This window comes from Macrotis lagotis, chromosome X (genome assembly GCF_037893015.1).
Source record: "Macrotis lagotis isolate mMagLag1 chromosome X, bilby.v1.9.chrom.fasta, whole genome shotgun sequence".
In the NCBI taxonomy this organism is placed as follows: Eukaryota; Metazoa; Chordata; class Mammalia; order Peramelemorphia; family Peramelidae; genus Macrotis; species Macrotis lagotis.
The window spans coordinates 180,113,961-180,131,612 of record NC_133666.1 but is presented as its reverse complement, the minus strand read 5'-3'; the positions used below and the strand labels follow the sequence as shown (position 1 = coordinate 180,131,612).

Here is a 17,652-nt window from a genome sequence, read left to right as displayed (position 1 = left end):
TTAGCAGTTATTTTTCTTTTAAGTCTTCTCCCTGGTCTTCAAATTTATAGTAGTACTCTTCATTTGTGTCCATTCTACAACTTGATCTTCTTCTAGTAGGTCATAATATTTTTGCTATTGTGCTTCTTGGTGGTGGGAGCTGCATTGTATTCATGAAGGGGTATAGAATTCTGAATGAGGGTGGTTTTTTTTTTTTGGAAGATGTGTCCCTTTAGATCTAAAAGGTTGGATTTTTGAGGCTAGAAGAACCAAAAACTATCTGGTCCCTAAAGATGTTAGATTTTTCCTTAGTACTAATAAGGGTATGTATTCCAGTTTGTCAATTCTTAGATTTGGTGTTTTTTTTTTCATTTGCAGGTAGACTCTGAGTTTCAGTATAACTTATTGTGTGCTTGAATGATTCTTGAAATATTTAACTTCCCCACACTAACCAGGATCAGCAGGCAATATCTCTAAGAGTGATTTGAGTGTGTTCCTAAAAGTTATGTTGCTCAGTCATGTCAGACTCTTCATGACCTCAGGGACATTATTGTCCCTGGGATTTTTTGGCAAAGATCCTAGGTAGTTTGACATTTTCTCCTCTAGTGAATTAAGGCAAAAAGAGGTTAAGTGAATTACACAGAATAACATAGCTCCTAACTATCTGAGTCCAGATTTGAACTCAGGTTTTCCTGACTCCAGACCCAACTTTCTGTCTAATGAATCACCTAGCTACTAAAACATACAAATAAACCAAAAAAATCCTTTTGGCTACCTAGGTGGACTACTGCTGACCTCTTTTTTTCTGTTGTTAGTGTTGTCAGTTACAGCCACCTAGACCCTTCTTTTGCTGAGAGAGTTAAAAATAATTGTGATTGTTAAATATTATAGGATTCAAATAACAATGAAAAAACAATAAAACACACACACACACTCATACATACACACACATATATATGTATGTATGTATGTATGTATATGTGATGAATTCCATACCCAATTGATAGAATTAATTTAAGCTTGAGATAGTTAAATTTGTCTCAATATGGTTCTGAGTTGACTTTATGTCACAAATTGAAACTATATATAAATTATTGCTTGGTCTAGGTAATTCACATACCACAGTTAAGTCTAAAAAAAATTCAAAATGTAAGTCTAGATTAATATGACATGATTAGTTTAAAAATTAAATGTTAATGATTCATATCCCTGTTATTTGTGAATAATGAATTATGTATAATGCATGATTTTGATATAACAGATGAAAAAATATATATATATATACTTATAAACTTATGTATATGAATGTATATATACCTATTATTCACAGACATGGAAATGTTGCAGGTGAGAATTAGGGGTTGCCAAATAAAGACAGAAATCAAGGGTTACTGAAAATGAAGTAATTTTCATGATCCCTGGGATTTTATTATAAATTATTGCAAAGTATGCAGGTTAAACTCCTAGAAAAGCAGTAAGCACTCTCAGAACAGGCTGGGTGAAGTTTTAGTGGTTTGAGAGAGAGAGAGAGAGAGAAAGAGAGAGAGAGAAAGGACAAGCAGTCATGAGGGCTGACTTAGTGGTGCCATATGGCATGGAGAAGGCCCATGGTGCTCCAGGAGACTAAGTTGGTAGCATGTGGCATAAGAAAGAGAGGGAGAGACAACCATCCTATAAGGGGGAAGGTTGAGTCAAAAAGAAACAAAAAGAGGCTTTGCTTCTTCTTAAATACACTTCTGTAGAGGGTTGGACAAAGGGTGTTGCTTGGGGAGTGGTCTAGCACCTGACCCAGGTATCCTCCAATGGCAAGCTACATACTGATCCTTCCTATCCCAAGGTGCGACCTCTAAGTTCAACATGTCATTTCCTGTCACATCTGTGTCAATGGGCAAGGTCAGGTAACTGGGAACTCGCATCTGGGTGAAAGGAATGAGGAGAGGGTACAAATTTTACATTTAGCATGAAACAATAGGGGTCAGTTTACATCTCAGGAACAAACAGCCTTCCACACGTTGACAAAATTTAGCAGTATGATAGACTACAGAATTTGTTTCTAATTATAAATTTCCCATAGTCATAAATCTCTGCATCAGATATATGCATACATAGTATACCCAAAATCTTAGTGCAGTTTTAAGTTATTTAAGTTTAAAATATAAATTTTGAAAAGTATTCTTCAAGTTTTTTGGGGGGAGGGGGTGAAAGCTGAGGTGTTTAATTGCCAATTAATTAGGATTTGAAGTAATAAGTGAACTATGCATATTTTTTATGTTTTCCTTTTTCATATTGAAAACAATATAAATATCTGGATTCATTTCCCCTATATTTACCACCCCTTTTAAAATATATGATTTGAAAAGCCTTATACATTCATTAACTTATTTTATCTTCATAATATTCCTATTAGACATTATTACTTATTTAATTTCTAAAAGTCTAAATTTCCCCATCTACAAAATTTGGGTAAGAAAAATTTCATTAAGTAATATTGTTTACTACTAGCTAGGTGGTGCAGTGGATAGAGCACTGGTCTTGAAGTCAGGAGAAGGAGAGTTCAAATCCGGCCTCAGACACTTACTAGCTATGTGACCTTGGACAAGTCACTTAACCCTGATTACCTCACAACCAGGGCCATCTACAATCATCCTGATTCATATCTAGCCACTGGCCCCAGATGACTCTGGAGGAGAAAGTGAGATTGATGACTTAGCATAGAATTCCCTCATTCAAATCCAATTTATGTACTTGTCATGATATCACCTCCCTGATGTCATGGTCATCTTTGAGAATGAAAGACAAACATTATCATTATCATCATCATCATCATGTAGTATTGCTAGTTAGGGTCCCAGACAGAATTTGAATCCATGTTTTCCTGATTCCAGCTCTAAAACTCATTCTATTGACTAAACCATGTTACTTTTTGTCCAGCACATTATTCCCTATACCATCATGGGAGTTGCTTACATTCAATGACATTAATTATAATCTTCTTATATTTGATTGAACCTTCCCTTGAGTTAATGAAAAATAATTCTATGAGATCCAATAAGGTGGCTCATCTGACAATGTATACAGCTGTCTGCCTTCATAGTTATCCTAGAAGGAAGATGTTTCATTATCTTTACTCCAGGACTTTGTTTAAAAAATACTGCATTTTAATGGTCTTTTTTATTTACATTATTGTATATATTTGATTTAGCTTATTTTATTCATATAAACCTTCCTACTTTTTTCTAAAGTCTTCTAAAAGAAGACACAGACACAAGTGAAATGACCCATAGAAATAAATGAAATGACCCTATCTATTTTTTAATAATAGAATTTTTCTCTATTCAATTTAATATGTTTGTAATGAAAGTCAAAGATCATTACAAAAATATCTAAAATATTGAACTATAACACAGGGACATAGAAATAAAGGAAATCCACAGTATTAAAAGTGCTCAGCATTTTTCACAATTTGGGCTCAAATAGAAATATGACAATTTTGACTAGGAGTTTCTACTTAGTATTAACCTTCAGCAAAATCCAATCCAAAACTGAGATTTATTAAGTGTTAGTTGAAAGCATTTTGCAGCTAATCTTAATTTTAAGAGAAATAAAGGAAACTTCCTTTCCTATCCTTAATATAAAGATGCATTTTTTAAAAAAGAAAGTAATGATGAAAAATAGATCTCCATTTGTCATATGTGTCCTTAAAGGGATTATCAAGCCATCATTAAAAAGTATATTACATGGAAAAAAATTCCCAACATTCACATTTTAAATTTATATTCTTTATATGGATCAGCTTAGAACAAATTAGATCGATTTATACTATTTCAAAGGTAATAAATTTTTTTAAAGTATTTACTATATATCAGACATTGTGCTGAATATTTTACAAATTTTATCTCATTTAATATTAATAATAACCCTGCGAGGTAAGTGCTATTATTATTCCCATTTTAAAGTTGAGAACACTAAGATACACAAAGATCAAGTGACTTGACCAGGGTCATTATACAGCTTGTAAGTATCAGGATTTGAACTCAAGACTTCCAGACTTCAGGCTCAGTTTTCTATCCATTGTGCTACCTAGCTTTGTATCACAATATAAAACCATGTTCAACCACTCAAATGTATCTATGATCTCATCATTCAAGAGTTTCCTCCATAGATAAAGATTGCTGCCCATTCATGTCTGCCTCTGTCTCTTGTCCATGTACTCTAATAAATTTGATGAGAGGGGAACATCTGAGACCTTCCTTTGCTTTTCCTGATTTCAGAAGAATTCCAATAGAGTTCTCTGGCCATATAATTGTCATCATGTGAACATATTATCTCCTCTTTTTGTTTTAGAGTTCTTTTGTACTGATTTTTTTTAATCTCCTCTTCTCCTTCAGGATTCTTTGGTTATATATTTCATCATCCTCAAACCCCTCATACATCTTTTCTATTGGACACACAACAATAAACTGTGATCAAAACTTTTAGAAAAGGACATAAATTTAATATGTCCATTGGAATGCAAGGTCCCAAATGAACATATAATTCAATTGTGTCACAAATTTTTTTTTCTAAAATGAATATCAAAATAAATATTTTACAGAAATAGTATTATCCTCCCTTTTAGTAATGCAGTTTTTAGCTTCAAAAATAATTTAAATTATTATTTATATTTAATGTGGTTTGCTTTTTAAATTTTGAGTTCCAATTTCTATTCCTCATCCACTGATAAGGCAAGAAATATAATATCAGTTATACATGTGAAATCATTCAAAATATTTCCATGTTTGCTTTGTTGCAAAAAAAAGCAAGAAAAATAGACGCAAGAATATTATAATCCAATTTGCCCACAGAGTTCATCAGTTCTCTCTCTGGAGATGGATAGCATTTTTTCATTATGCATCCTTTGGAATTGTCTGGGATCACTGTAGGGATAAGAGTAGCCTAGTCATTCACATTATATCTCTTCTGTCCCTAAACACAATGATTCATCCTGCTATGTTTTTCTGAAATAATGTTCCTCATATTTTCTTATAGTTAAATCTCATTTGATCCTGACTATGGGTTCACACGATTTGATTTGTTTCTGTCTGACTTCTTGCAATATTTTATCCATGTACTGGGACTCTGTAATTTGACTATAATATTCCCAGTAAATTCCATTTTTGGATTTTTATAGATGATTAGTAGATTCTTTTTTTCAAAAAAATTCATCCATATGCACATGTATATTTTTAAGTTACAAAATTTCCACCCTCTCTTCCCCCTCATTGGCAAACAGTCAAGTTAGCATTGTACATACATATTTGGAATAAACATGTTTATATATTATTCATTTTCAGTATGAGGAATTGGGATTAAGGGAAAGAGATACATAAGAGGTAATTTTTATAAATGTTCAACAGATTCTGAAGGGTTGGTATTTCTTCCTTTTTTTTTTGTTTTATTTTTCTTCCTCTTAATGGGGATAACATTGTCCATAGCCTGTCCTAGTTCTCTGAACTGTTGAGAAGAGCTGCTTCCATTAAGGTTGATCATCTCATAATGTTGTTGTTAATGTGTACATTGTTCTTTTGGTTCTGCTCCCTTGGCTCAGCAGCAGATCCTGTAGGTCATTCCATGATTCTCTAGAATCTGATCATCTATGGGTTCTTATAGAATGATAATATTCCATAATATTCATGTACCATACCATAACTTGTTTAGCCATCCCCCAATTGATGAACATCCCCAAGATTTCCAATTCCTTGCTACTACGAAAAGAGCTGCTATGAATATTTTGGAACATGTAGGATTTTTCCATTTCTTATAATTTCTTCTGGATATAAATCTAGAATGGGAATTTCTTGCTGGGTCAAAGAGTATGAACAGTTTTATTGCTCTTTGGGTAAGATTCCATATTGCTCTCCAGAAAGGATAGATCTATTCACAACTCCACTAGCAATGCATCAATGTCCCAAATCCTTCCACAACCTCTCCAAAATTGATCTTTTTCTCATCTTGACCAATCTGGTAGGTAGGTGTGAGGTGATGATTGGTAGATTCTTTCAATTTCTATTTTTCCCTCTGGTTTTAGGATATCAGGACATTTTTCCTTGACAATTTCTTAAAATATGATTTTTAGACTTTGAGGAACTCCCATAATTCTTAAATTATCTCTATTCCAATTATTTTCCAAATCAATTATTTTTCAAATGAGATATTTCCTATTTTCTTCTTTTTTTTGATCCTTTAAATTTTATTTTATTGTTTCTTGGCATCTCTTAAAGTCATTATTTTTCACCTATTCAATTGTAATTTTTAAGGAATTATTTTCTTAAGAGAAATTTCAGTCATATAATAGAGTCAATGTCATTCACAAAATTTCCCACAAATGAACATTTTCTGTCCTAATCCCTTCATGTCCCCCCCAACTTTCATTTTTCCCCCAATTTTTCTTCTACCCCTTTATCTCTTTAATTGTCTTGTCTCTTTAAAATGTCTCACTTTGACCTTTTGATAACTATGGCTCTCTAATTTTATTCAAGGTATTATTTTAATGTGGTTTGGAGGGGGATATTGGAAAAGTTCAGCTGGTTGCTGTCTCTGATCTGTCATCTTGGCTCCACCACCCTTAAAGAAGAAGATCTTAGTGATTTAACTGGCTTAAGGCTTCTTACAACTACCAAGGAAAATCTTATTTTAAAGTGCTTTCAGGCTATTCCTCATACTCTATAGAGGCATTCAAAATCATTATTTACTTGTCCTGAGAGTGACTTCAGAGGAGGTCAACATTGTTGTTGTTTTTCCTTTATTCTCAAAGAGAGTCAAGACTTCACAGAGGCGAAATCATGACATGCAAGCCAATTGAAATTAAGTGAAGGAGGGCCATGCAAAGTTCCCAACCTTATTTTCTCCTCCAGAGTCATCTGGGTCCAGTGGTCAGATATAGAGCCCAGAATGCATTGGGAGACCTGACTTTTTTAAACTACCATCTCTACCAGGTCTCAGTTTGACTAAGGGGCTGCCCATTCAATGATTAAAGCTAGGTAAGAAAGAAATGAGACAAAGAATGGCCTCTTCTACCAGGTTCAGACAGAGAGAGAGAGAATGAAAGAGAGAGAGAGAGAGAGAGAGAGAGAGAGAGAGAGAGAGAGAGAGAGACCACCCAAACTGATTCAATTGCTATTTACATTTACTATGAGCCAATCAGGACCCAAACAATGATCAAGTAGAGCTTGATTGCTGGCCAGTCAATGATTACCAGAATGATTTGGGTTTAAGGCACGCACAGTCCTTCAGAAATCTAGCCATTTGTTGTAAATACTGATAATGATGTTCGTTTCTCTAGAGAGCATTTACAAACAAATTAGATATGATATAACATCATCCCTCCATCATCTCCATCCTTCTGAGTTCATACAAAACTCTGTTTCATATAAAATCCAAGGTCACTATAAAAGTGACAGTTATTAGATAATTTCCTATCAATTCATTGGGAAAGCATAAAAATATTTACCCTAGCTGGAAAAAATAAAATCCTTAACATAGCTCTTATAGAATTGATAATACAAGCATTTTAGCTGCACATAGATTGTTGCCTTTATTAACCATTAGTGGAGACTATCAAATGAAATATTAGAGGAGACGTTGTGGGGGGAAGGGTGCATGTCCTTCTTTCATCCTTAGAAATTCTCAACTATATGCCCTTTTGAGTCAAGGAAAGAATCTGCTCTTTTGCTTTTAAAATAATTAATACGTAGAAATAAAAGTATTTTGTGGTCTTGATTACACATTTCAACTGTTAGTACCCTGTATACTTTTATAAAGGTTCAAATTTAGTGATAGATTATTGCCTTGGTAGTAATGCTTTTATAAAGTAGGATCAAGGATATAGCTAAATCTCTAAATAGATATAGAAAAGTGGATATATATGTATATTATGTATGTTTATATCTATCTAAATAGGTTTCTATTCCACTCACCTACAATTGGGGGTAAAGTAACATTTCCTTTTTGGTTCTCTAAAATTTTAAGAATTTTAATATTTACCTAATTATATTCATTTTCATTTTTAATATAGCATTTCATTCAACACATTCATGTACCAGCTTGTTCTATTAGCTGTTTGCTCAGGGAACATTGCAAGTTAATATTACTAAGAATAAAATAGATAAGTGAAATATCTTAAGTAAACTCATGCAATATATTCCAAAGCCAATCATTAATATACACTGTATACCAAAAGTCTTAATACTATCTTAAGTTTAAGAGCACTAAGACTTTTCAAATACATAGTATTAGAATAAATGCCTTGTGTTTTCCCCACAATAGCATCAATAATCCAGACTTAATTGGATAAAGCAATGTGTTTACTTGACAGAATTTTTTTATCCCATGATACTCCCAATGGAATGTTACTTATTTTTCAGAAACACTTCCTGATACATAATCCTGATATATACAAATGTAAATATATATGTATATATATATATATATATATATATATATACACACACACATGTTTATGTGCTTCTATGTACTTTAGCATGTAGTATATGGACTACAGGTGACACAATGTACATAAACACACATGATCTACTCATATGCAAACATATATGTTTATATAGTAGCAGATCAATATGACTACAAGTAACATGCATTGTGTGTGTATGTTAGTATGGGTGTATATATACCTTTATGCAGGCAGCTAGGTTGTACAATGACTAGAGTGCTGTTCCTTGAGTCAAGAGAACTGAGTTCAAATCTGGCATCAAACACTTAATAGCTCTGTGACTCTGGACAAGTGATGCAACCCTGTTTGCCTCATTTCTTCATCTGTAAAATAAGCTGGAGAAGGAAATGGCTAATCACTCTAGTATCTTTGCCAAGAAAACCCCAATTGAGGTCACGGAAAGTAGGACATAAATGAAATGATTCAACGTAGCAACAATAACAACAACAGAATGCCTATATTTGTATATATACATGTGTTTATATACATATATACGTATATATATATCCACCTGTATACATAGATCTATGCATATATATAAAGAGATATATAGGTATATATACAAATAGGTACATGTATATTTGTGTAATATCTTATATAGACATATATCAAATACATACCTATGTCATACACACATGAACATATGTATATGCTCTCATGCATGCACAGAATATGTGCATAAGGAAGCACATGTACATTTATGCATATATACATGTACTCATATGAGTTTATAAAGATCTCTACAAATAGGTCTGTGTATGCATGCCACCTATGTTATATATGCTCTCCATGTTACTATTTAAATTTAATTGGATCTTATAGGATAGAAACCTAGACAATTTTGAAAAGTCTATTTTCATTTTATACTTAAAGTTTTCAAAGAGCAGTGATTTAATCATTTTAGGTAGGACTCCTACTAATGTAATTTGAAATGTAATGCCTCAGTTGAGAGTTAATAGAAGTTACTGTGACTAAAAAAATAAATTGCCAACTATGTGCTGGTTTTGTGATCCTGAGTTTTTTCAAACTTAATCTGGTGCTAGAACAACTTATATAATCATATCACCATAGAAATATTCAAAGTTTTTTGAATTTGACTTTAAACTTCCCAAACATTGTTCTCTATTGGTGGTATGACATGATGGAAAGAGCCTGAACTTTATATATATATTTATATATTGCTCTTTGGTTAAGGTTCCATATTGCTCTCCAAAAAGGATATATATGTATATATATAATTTTTGCGAGCTCTCAGCATAGCTTTGCTGAGAACTCTAGTTGGTTACCTCTCTTATATTCATTTTTTTAATTGGAAATAAAAATCCTTTGAGTCACCTAAAATTTTTATAAATTTCTTTTTAAAAAGTGCCATGTAAATCTGAAAGCACAATAGAATCCTGAATTAGCTTAGTTTTCTCAACCTGAGCTTTCTTTCACACTAATATAAGGCATCTGAGTAGTCAAAAATATGGCTTTTCAATCATGTTGACCAAAAAAAAATCTTCTTGTTTGAAAACTGAAATTTTTTGGATTCTTCTCATAGACTGTCTGGATCTAGCTGCAGAGTAGAACTGGAATAATTAAATATTTATGCATTCATATCATTACTGTAAATCCACAAAGATAAAGTGGAATTCTGAATGTACTGTGTCTATTATATTGACAGTTGTAATGGAGACAAAAGCTGTTACTAGTTGGGATTTCTGTTGATTTAGGTGCCACCCAGATTAAATGAACAGACAGCTGGATGGCTCAGTAAATAGTGCACTGGGCCTGGAATTAGGATGACGTATCTGCAGATTCCAAATCCAACCTTAGATCCTTTTTACCTGTGTGACTCTGGTTAAATCACTAAACCCTATTTGTCTCAGTTTCTTCATCTGTAAAATGAGCCAGAGAAGGAAATGTCAAACCATTCCATTATCTTTGTGAAGAAAACCCTAGTGGAAAGGTGGCCATGACTGAACAACACTATTCTATTTTATTTTGCATTTTCCCTCATTTTATAGAACAAGAAACAATTATAGAGATGGTAAAGGTTTGTTGTAAAGGATGTACCATTAGACCTATGAGTTTGATCCAATGACTTCTGAAGTCTTTTCAAATCTGAGATTCTGTCTGTAATGTGTCAAATGACTCACCCAGGCTCATAAATGATTATGTAAGATAACTTAATACTGGAATTTTAGTGCTAAAAAGGAACATGGAGATGATCTAATCTAAATCTCTCACTTTTTAGCCTATGAAACTGAGACACAGAGTTATTAATTGAAGACCTTTAGCTAGCTACTGCTTGAGCAAAAATTAGAATCAACTTTATACTTTTTTAATCAATGAAAAGCAAAAAAATGAAAATCATAAAGTAAATTTGTCAAATAGCTGGAATTTAAATTAAATTACTTAGTTTCAAGCCAATGAGTTAACGTTTCAGTAAGGCAATAATTTATGCATGCATAAAATATTGAATAACAACTGTACAATGACTAAATCTAGAAAGCAGTTAGCTAATTAATTAGGTCAAAAATGTAATCTCACACTTGAACAGATGACCACACTTTGAGACCAACCTACTTACTACTATGTAGTAATTTAGATGAAAAATAGTCTTTGTGCTCTTAAATACCCTAATTAAAAATACGATCATGTTTACAAGTCTTCAGATGAGGAATGGTTGATCCTTTACTGGTATGTGTGAGCAAGTTCAGATCTTGAGAGTATAAGGAAAATATCTTTTTGTTTCTATGACATGAATGTTAATCAGGCTGATTTAAGGATGGTTTGCTATGTTTTCCACTTTTTTCAGGGTTAATGATACTGGATTCCTTTCCTATAAAGAACATCTGCCAGTAACTCAGATAGTAATTACAGATACAGACCGACCAAACTCTGAAGCAGCTTATAAATTGGGGCCATTGCTTTGCCGAGGTGATAGTAAGTATTGACAAGAAGATTTTATGCTTGTTTGTTTTTTTTTTATTTTCTTTGTGATCATGCTTCCTACATTTTGTATACAAGTGGGGCCTATCCTTAAGACTTACCTTTAATGTAATAAATACCTCAGGAGAGAAAATTGAATAGTGTAATTATAAAGAGGACAACTGCTCTGAGATAGGGTTGAATGATATGATGAAATTAAAACATAGGATTGTAGATTCAAATGAATTAAAATATTCTTATGCTACAATAATTCATTCAAAAATTAGCAGTATCTGTATTATTAATAGATATTGTGTTGCCATTCTGACTCTGGTTAGATACTGAAGAAAGGATTGATAATCATCAATTTAAATGTCTATCGTTGTGATTCATACCAGCTAACCTGAATTATTAAGCTTGCTTTACCACATCTGAATCCTGAAATTTTTCAGAATCAAATGTCGCCTCTCAACTGCTGATATTAGAGGTGAATTTGGAAATTAATGACAATGTTATCAAGTATTATGAATTTATATTTCAATTATTTGCTTTTTCAATTCTTAATGTTCATAATTTTTAATTTTAGTTGATTTGGTATGTAATTGTAAAAATCTTTTTTTTTTTCAGTGGCAAAAAATAAGCACAAATATCCATTCATTTTTTTGATTTTCATCATTTTTCTCCTCTAAAAGTTAAATTGATTATGGAAAAAAGCTCAAGAAAAAGTACTTTAATGATGTTTCTTTTTAGAAATATGTGACATTCAAATGACAAAACTGATTATTTTAATGACATAAAATATAACATTTTATTGAACTTATATATAACAAAGGAAATAGTATGCTTTTGTTAAAAAAAAGAAAAAATCTTTATCATAAATGGACATATTTAACATAGAAACCTTGTCATTATGTTGAACAAAGATCAAGCATTTACTAATATATTTTTTTCTCTAGGCTTCATGTTCCAGGAAAGCATGGAAAACATAGAGAAAGGACATATGAAAATAATCAAGAGCTTGACTAAATAAACAAATGATTGAAAATTAAGAAAATAACTTTTTATGTGTTTGTTTTTAAGTTGGACATCACCTAAACCTCACTGGAAGAGGTAGAGAGGTGACTTTATTATTCATCAAAATGATGATCAGATGTCATTCATGAAATCCCAAGGTCAGCTTCACTAACTAGGCTTTGGATAGTGAGTGATATAGTTAGGATTAAAGAAGGCTATACATATACTAAGATTGTTAAAAATGAGTTGCTAAGACATTATATGCCTTTTAAAATCATGTTAGTCTCATCTGTCAGAGATACATATGGGTGGTATACACTTGCCTGAACCAAAGATGATAAACTAATCTTCCTTTCAATTCTCTGTTTCTATTACCAGCATATAGTAATAGATGGAAACAAAGCTACTACAGCCAATGAAAATGTAATAGCTAAGACAGTGCTTGATTTCTGAACAGAATTTTCCCTTTATTTAAAAGGAAAATCAAATAATTTTAACATTCTGATGATTTAGTATGATGCAAAATATTTAGAGACAGAGAACAGTATATTTTATAATTCTTAAATCTGGGACCTCGGTCATAGGAGCGAAGCACTCAATGAAATCATCTACAAAAGTGGATGTATTGATTAAAAGGTTACCATTTCTTAGAGACTTTGACAACACATCTTATCCCATCATTCCATTCTTCTCTATTTTTTTCCTTCTTCATCATCATGGACAAGTGAAACAGATTTTAGTCTATGACTAACAGTGATGAATACATTTGTTAATGAAAAAAATATAAAGAACAGCAAAGAATCTTTGTGTGTTAGATGGAAATTATGGATAAGCTAAAGTAAAATCAAATCTGAGTGACTGAAGGGCCAAATCCACTGGAAACAAAGTAACATGTGAGAATCGACCCAAAATGACCACTAAAACCTACATGTCCTCTAAAAATAATGAGACAAGATTTGAGATGTGAGGAAATACCTACCAATTTAGTCTCTAATAATAGTGACATGTTTGTTATCATATAACCAACCTAAAATCCTGAGACGTTAAAAGAAATATTCAACAAAATAAAGAGCTAATAATACAGCTACCCCAAGATTTTTGAAATACTCTGTACAATAGTTATTTTTAGGTAATAACATTTTGCGATTACAAGTCTCATCTGAATGTGATTCAAGTCTGATTTCAGTGATATAGAGAACATCTAGAGTGAATTTACCCTTTTCCATAAAGGAAAAGGAAGTTAATAAAACACTGAATTTATCTTTCATATTTGCTACTGTCATAAATTGATTTAGCTGATATCATATAGGCAGCGGGTAGCATAGTAGAAAGATTGTGGGGCTTAGAGTCTAGAAGATCTATATTTAAATCTGGTCTCATATGCTTACTAACAATGTGGGCGTAGGCAAGTCACTTAATTTCTGTCTGCTTCAGTCGAATAAGGGCACATTATATATTCCATGGGTTGTGAAAAATTAAATGAGATAATACTTTTAGAACAGTGCTTGGCAACTACTAGGTACGACATAAATGCTCATATCCTCTTATATTGAACTTTCGATATGTAAATCATTAATTATGTTTTATTCAGATGGGGATGGAAATATAATTAGAGTTTTTCATGCCATAAGAATATTTTCCTTCCAGACATACCAATGAGAGAGTGGATAGTTCTTCAAGGGATTGAAAAGAAATTTGCATCTATCAGCAAACTATGGATGGAAATTGTAATAATCTTGCTTCATTGTTATAGTATATTTAAGCAGACAGATATAATAATTATATTAATTTTATTTGAATAGATAAGAAATAAGTGAAGGAATGATAGAGAAGGGGCAAATCTTAATATTAGCTAGAGTTTTCACTATAGTTATATCAGATGAGAGACAAAAGATGAATTTAAAAAAAACCTGACCTTTTCTTCTCCTGAGTAATACATAATCAATCCAAGATGCACTTCCTTTCATATCCTCATGTTTTATAAAACATAATTTAACAGAATCTAAGATCTGGAGAAATAGCTGCCAATTTAGTCTGTTAGTAGTGCCAAAGCCACATTAAATTACTTAAGATTCTGAATAATTGGAAGAAATGTGTAATAAAAGAAAGGGATAACACTATAATGCCTAGCAATAGTTTACAAATACTCTTTATAATAGAAATACTTCTATGGTGACATTTGGAGAACGGAGTTCTAATGTCCAGAATATGGTTCAGATCTAAATTCATTGCTATAGGGAACTCCTGGGTTTGGAAACTGTCTTGACCAATGTAAATTCATATTTTATCAGTAATTCGCAGTCTTAAAGAGCTAGGAGAAACACTAAGAGGTTGCAATTTGCTCTTGATCATATAGCTATTATATGTCAAAGACCTGCCTTGAAGCCACATCTTTCTGATTTTGAGACTAATTCTCAATGTACTCACTATTATTTTTCATGAATATAAAGTATTTTCCTATAAATATAAACATGCACAAAATACTTCTTGAGAAAACAATGTATTCTCAAAGTATGAAAAAATGAAATATTTATAATCAAATAACTTGAGTTTAAGAAATTATTGAGTCTCTGGAGCTCTTTGTAATTTAGTTTCATAGTATTATCTAAAGACAATTTTAACTGAGAACTGTAAACTTTACTTGCTTTCCTTTCCTCCAGGTTTATCTTTCTATACCACTGTGTCTAGCGTAAGTTTTAAGATTTTTTCCTTGTATGAACTAAAATGGACTGTGGTAACTGCCTTTATTTTTCATTACTAATGGCCTGCATGGTCCATCTGTGAATGTCAAAATAACTGAAATGGATTGGGATACTCTTAGAACATACTCTTCCAAATTGTAGTTCATGTATATCTTCTCTTCTGCACACTGTTTCTTAATGCAACCAATATCAGCATTAACTTTTTTTGGTTGCCTTAATGTACTCTTGACTCAAAATAAAATTGAGGGTCACTAAATCCTTGAAATATTTTTCTTATGAACTATTTCCCATATCTCACAGGAGAAGGAAAAAGAAGAGAAGGAGGAATAAGAAAAGGAGGAAGAGGAGTCTGGCATGACTTTCTCAATTGCTTTTTTAAAAAATTTTCTTCCTTTTGTACATGCATATTTCCAAGTTAAAAAATTTCCCTCCACCCTTCCTTCCTACCCGCCCTCTCCTCAGTAAGGAATAGTCAGGTTAACATTTTACATAAGTACTTTGTTAAACATATTTACAAATTATTAATTTTTGGCATGAGGAATTAGGATTAAGCGAAAGTGATACATAAAAGATAATATTGTTTTTCAGATTCGGTAGGGGTGTTTTTATTCTTGTGTGTTTTGTTTTGCTTTGTTTTTCTTCCTCTGATTAGAGATACTATAGATCATTACCAGTCTAATACAGTTCTAGCTCTCTGTCCTGTTAAGAGATACTGCTTCCATCAAGGTTGTTCATCTCATAATATTGTTGATGTATGTACATTGTTCTCTTGGCTCTACTCCCTTTGCTCAGCATCAGATACTTAAGTCATTCCATGCTTCTCTAGAATCCAAGAATGGTTTCTTATAGAACAATAATTTTCCATAGTATTCATGTACTATAAGTTGATTAGCTATTCCCCAATTGATGGGCATCCCGTCAATTTCCAATTCTTTGCCACTACAAAAAGAGCAGCTATGAATATTTTGGAACATTTTGGACTTTTCCCATTTTTTGCATTTTCTTCTGGATGTAGTCCTAGAATTGGAATTGTTGGGTCAAAGGATATGAACAGTTTTATTGCTCTTTGGGCATAGTTCCACATTGCTTTCCACAAAGGTTGGATCCATTCACAACTCCATCAGCAATGCACCAGTATCACAATTCTCCCATACCCTCCCAACATTGATCATCTTCCCTTTTTCTTATCTGGGCTAATCTAATAGGTGTGAGATGATACCTCACTGTTATTTTAATTTTCTTTTCTCTAATCAATAGTGATTTGGAGAATTTTTCATATGATTATATATAATTTTAATTTCTTCATTTGAAAACTGTTCATATCGTTTGACCATCTATCAATTGGGGAATGACTTGTGACCTTATAAATTTAATGCAATTCTCTATATATTTTAGAAATGAGACCTTTACCAGAACTCCTGGTTGTGAAGATGGTTTCTCAGTTTTTTGCTTTCTTTTAATTTTGGCAGCATTGATTTTATTGGTACAAAACCTTTTTAATTTAATATAGTCAAAATCATTCATTTTGCAGTTTATAAGGTGCTCCAAGTCTTGTTTGGACATAAATTTATCCCTTTTCCATAGATTAGATAGATAAGAGAATCTTTTGGTCTATTAATTTATCTATGGTGTCACACTTTCTAAATCCTATACCCATTTTAACTTTATTTTGGTAAAGGGTGTGAGATGTGGATCTATACCTGGTTTTTCCAATACTATTTTCCAGTTTTCCCAACAATTTTTGTCAAGTACTGAATTCTTATCCCAGAGTCTGATGTTTCTGGGTTTGTCAAATTGTTGATTGCTGTAGTCATTTACTACAGTTTCTTTTGAACCTATCCTAATCCATTGAACTATTACTCTATTTCTTAACCAGTACCAGGCAGTTTTGATGACTACTACTTTATAGCTTAGTTGTAGATCTGGAAGGACTAGACCACCTTCCTTTACATTTTTTTTATCAATTCCCTTGCTGTTCTTGCCTTTTTGTTGCTCCAGATGAATTTTGTTACTTTTTTCCCTAGCTCAATGAAGTATTTATTTGTTATTTTTATTGGTATGGCACTGAATAAATAATTTAATTTAGGTAGCTTTATCATTTTTATTATATTAACCTAACCATGAGCATTTGACATTTTCTCAATTATTTAGATCTGACTTTATTTGGATGAGGAGAGCTTTATAATTGTGTTCATAGAGTTTCTGGGTTTGTCTTGGGAGGTAGATTCCCAAGTATTTAATATTGTCTACAGTTATTTAAAGTGGTATTTCTATTTCTATCTCTTATTCTTGGGTTTTGTTGTTCATTTATAGAAATGCTTAATATTTATGGGTTTATTTTATATCTGCTACTTTGCTGTATTTGTTAATTGTTTCAAGTAGTATTTTTATGATTTTCTCAGGTTCTCTAGTATACCATCATATCATCTGCAATGAGTGAAAGTTTTTGCTTCCTCATTGCCAATTTTGATTTCTTTAATTTCTTTTTCTTCTCTTATTGCTACTGCTATCATTTCCAAAAGTATGCTGAATAGTAATAGTGATAAATGGGCATCC

General features: G+C 32.1%; 1 protein-coding gene across 2 annotated transcripts in view; it reads left to right on the top strand.

The window, feature by feature from the left end:
• CNTNAP4 (contactin associated protein family member 4) overlaps window positions 1–17,652 on the top strand; it is a 588,793-nt gene that overhangs the window by 499,328 nt on the left and 71,813 nt on the right. For both annotated transcript variants that reach the window (XM_074208780.1, XM_074208782.1), the window contains exon 15: window positions 11,268–11,395. In XM_074208780.1, the coding sequence (XP_074064881.1) occupies window positions 11,268–11,395 (128 nt within the window). The remainder of the gene's footprint in view (window positions 1–11,267; window positions 11,396–17,652) is intronic.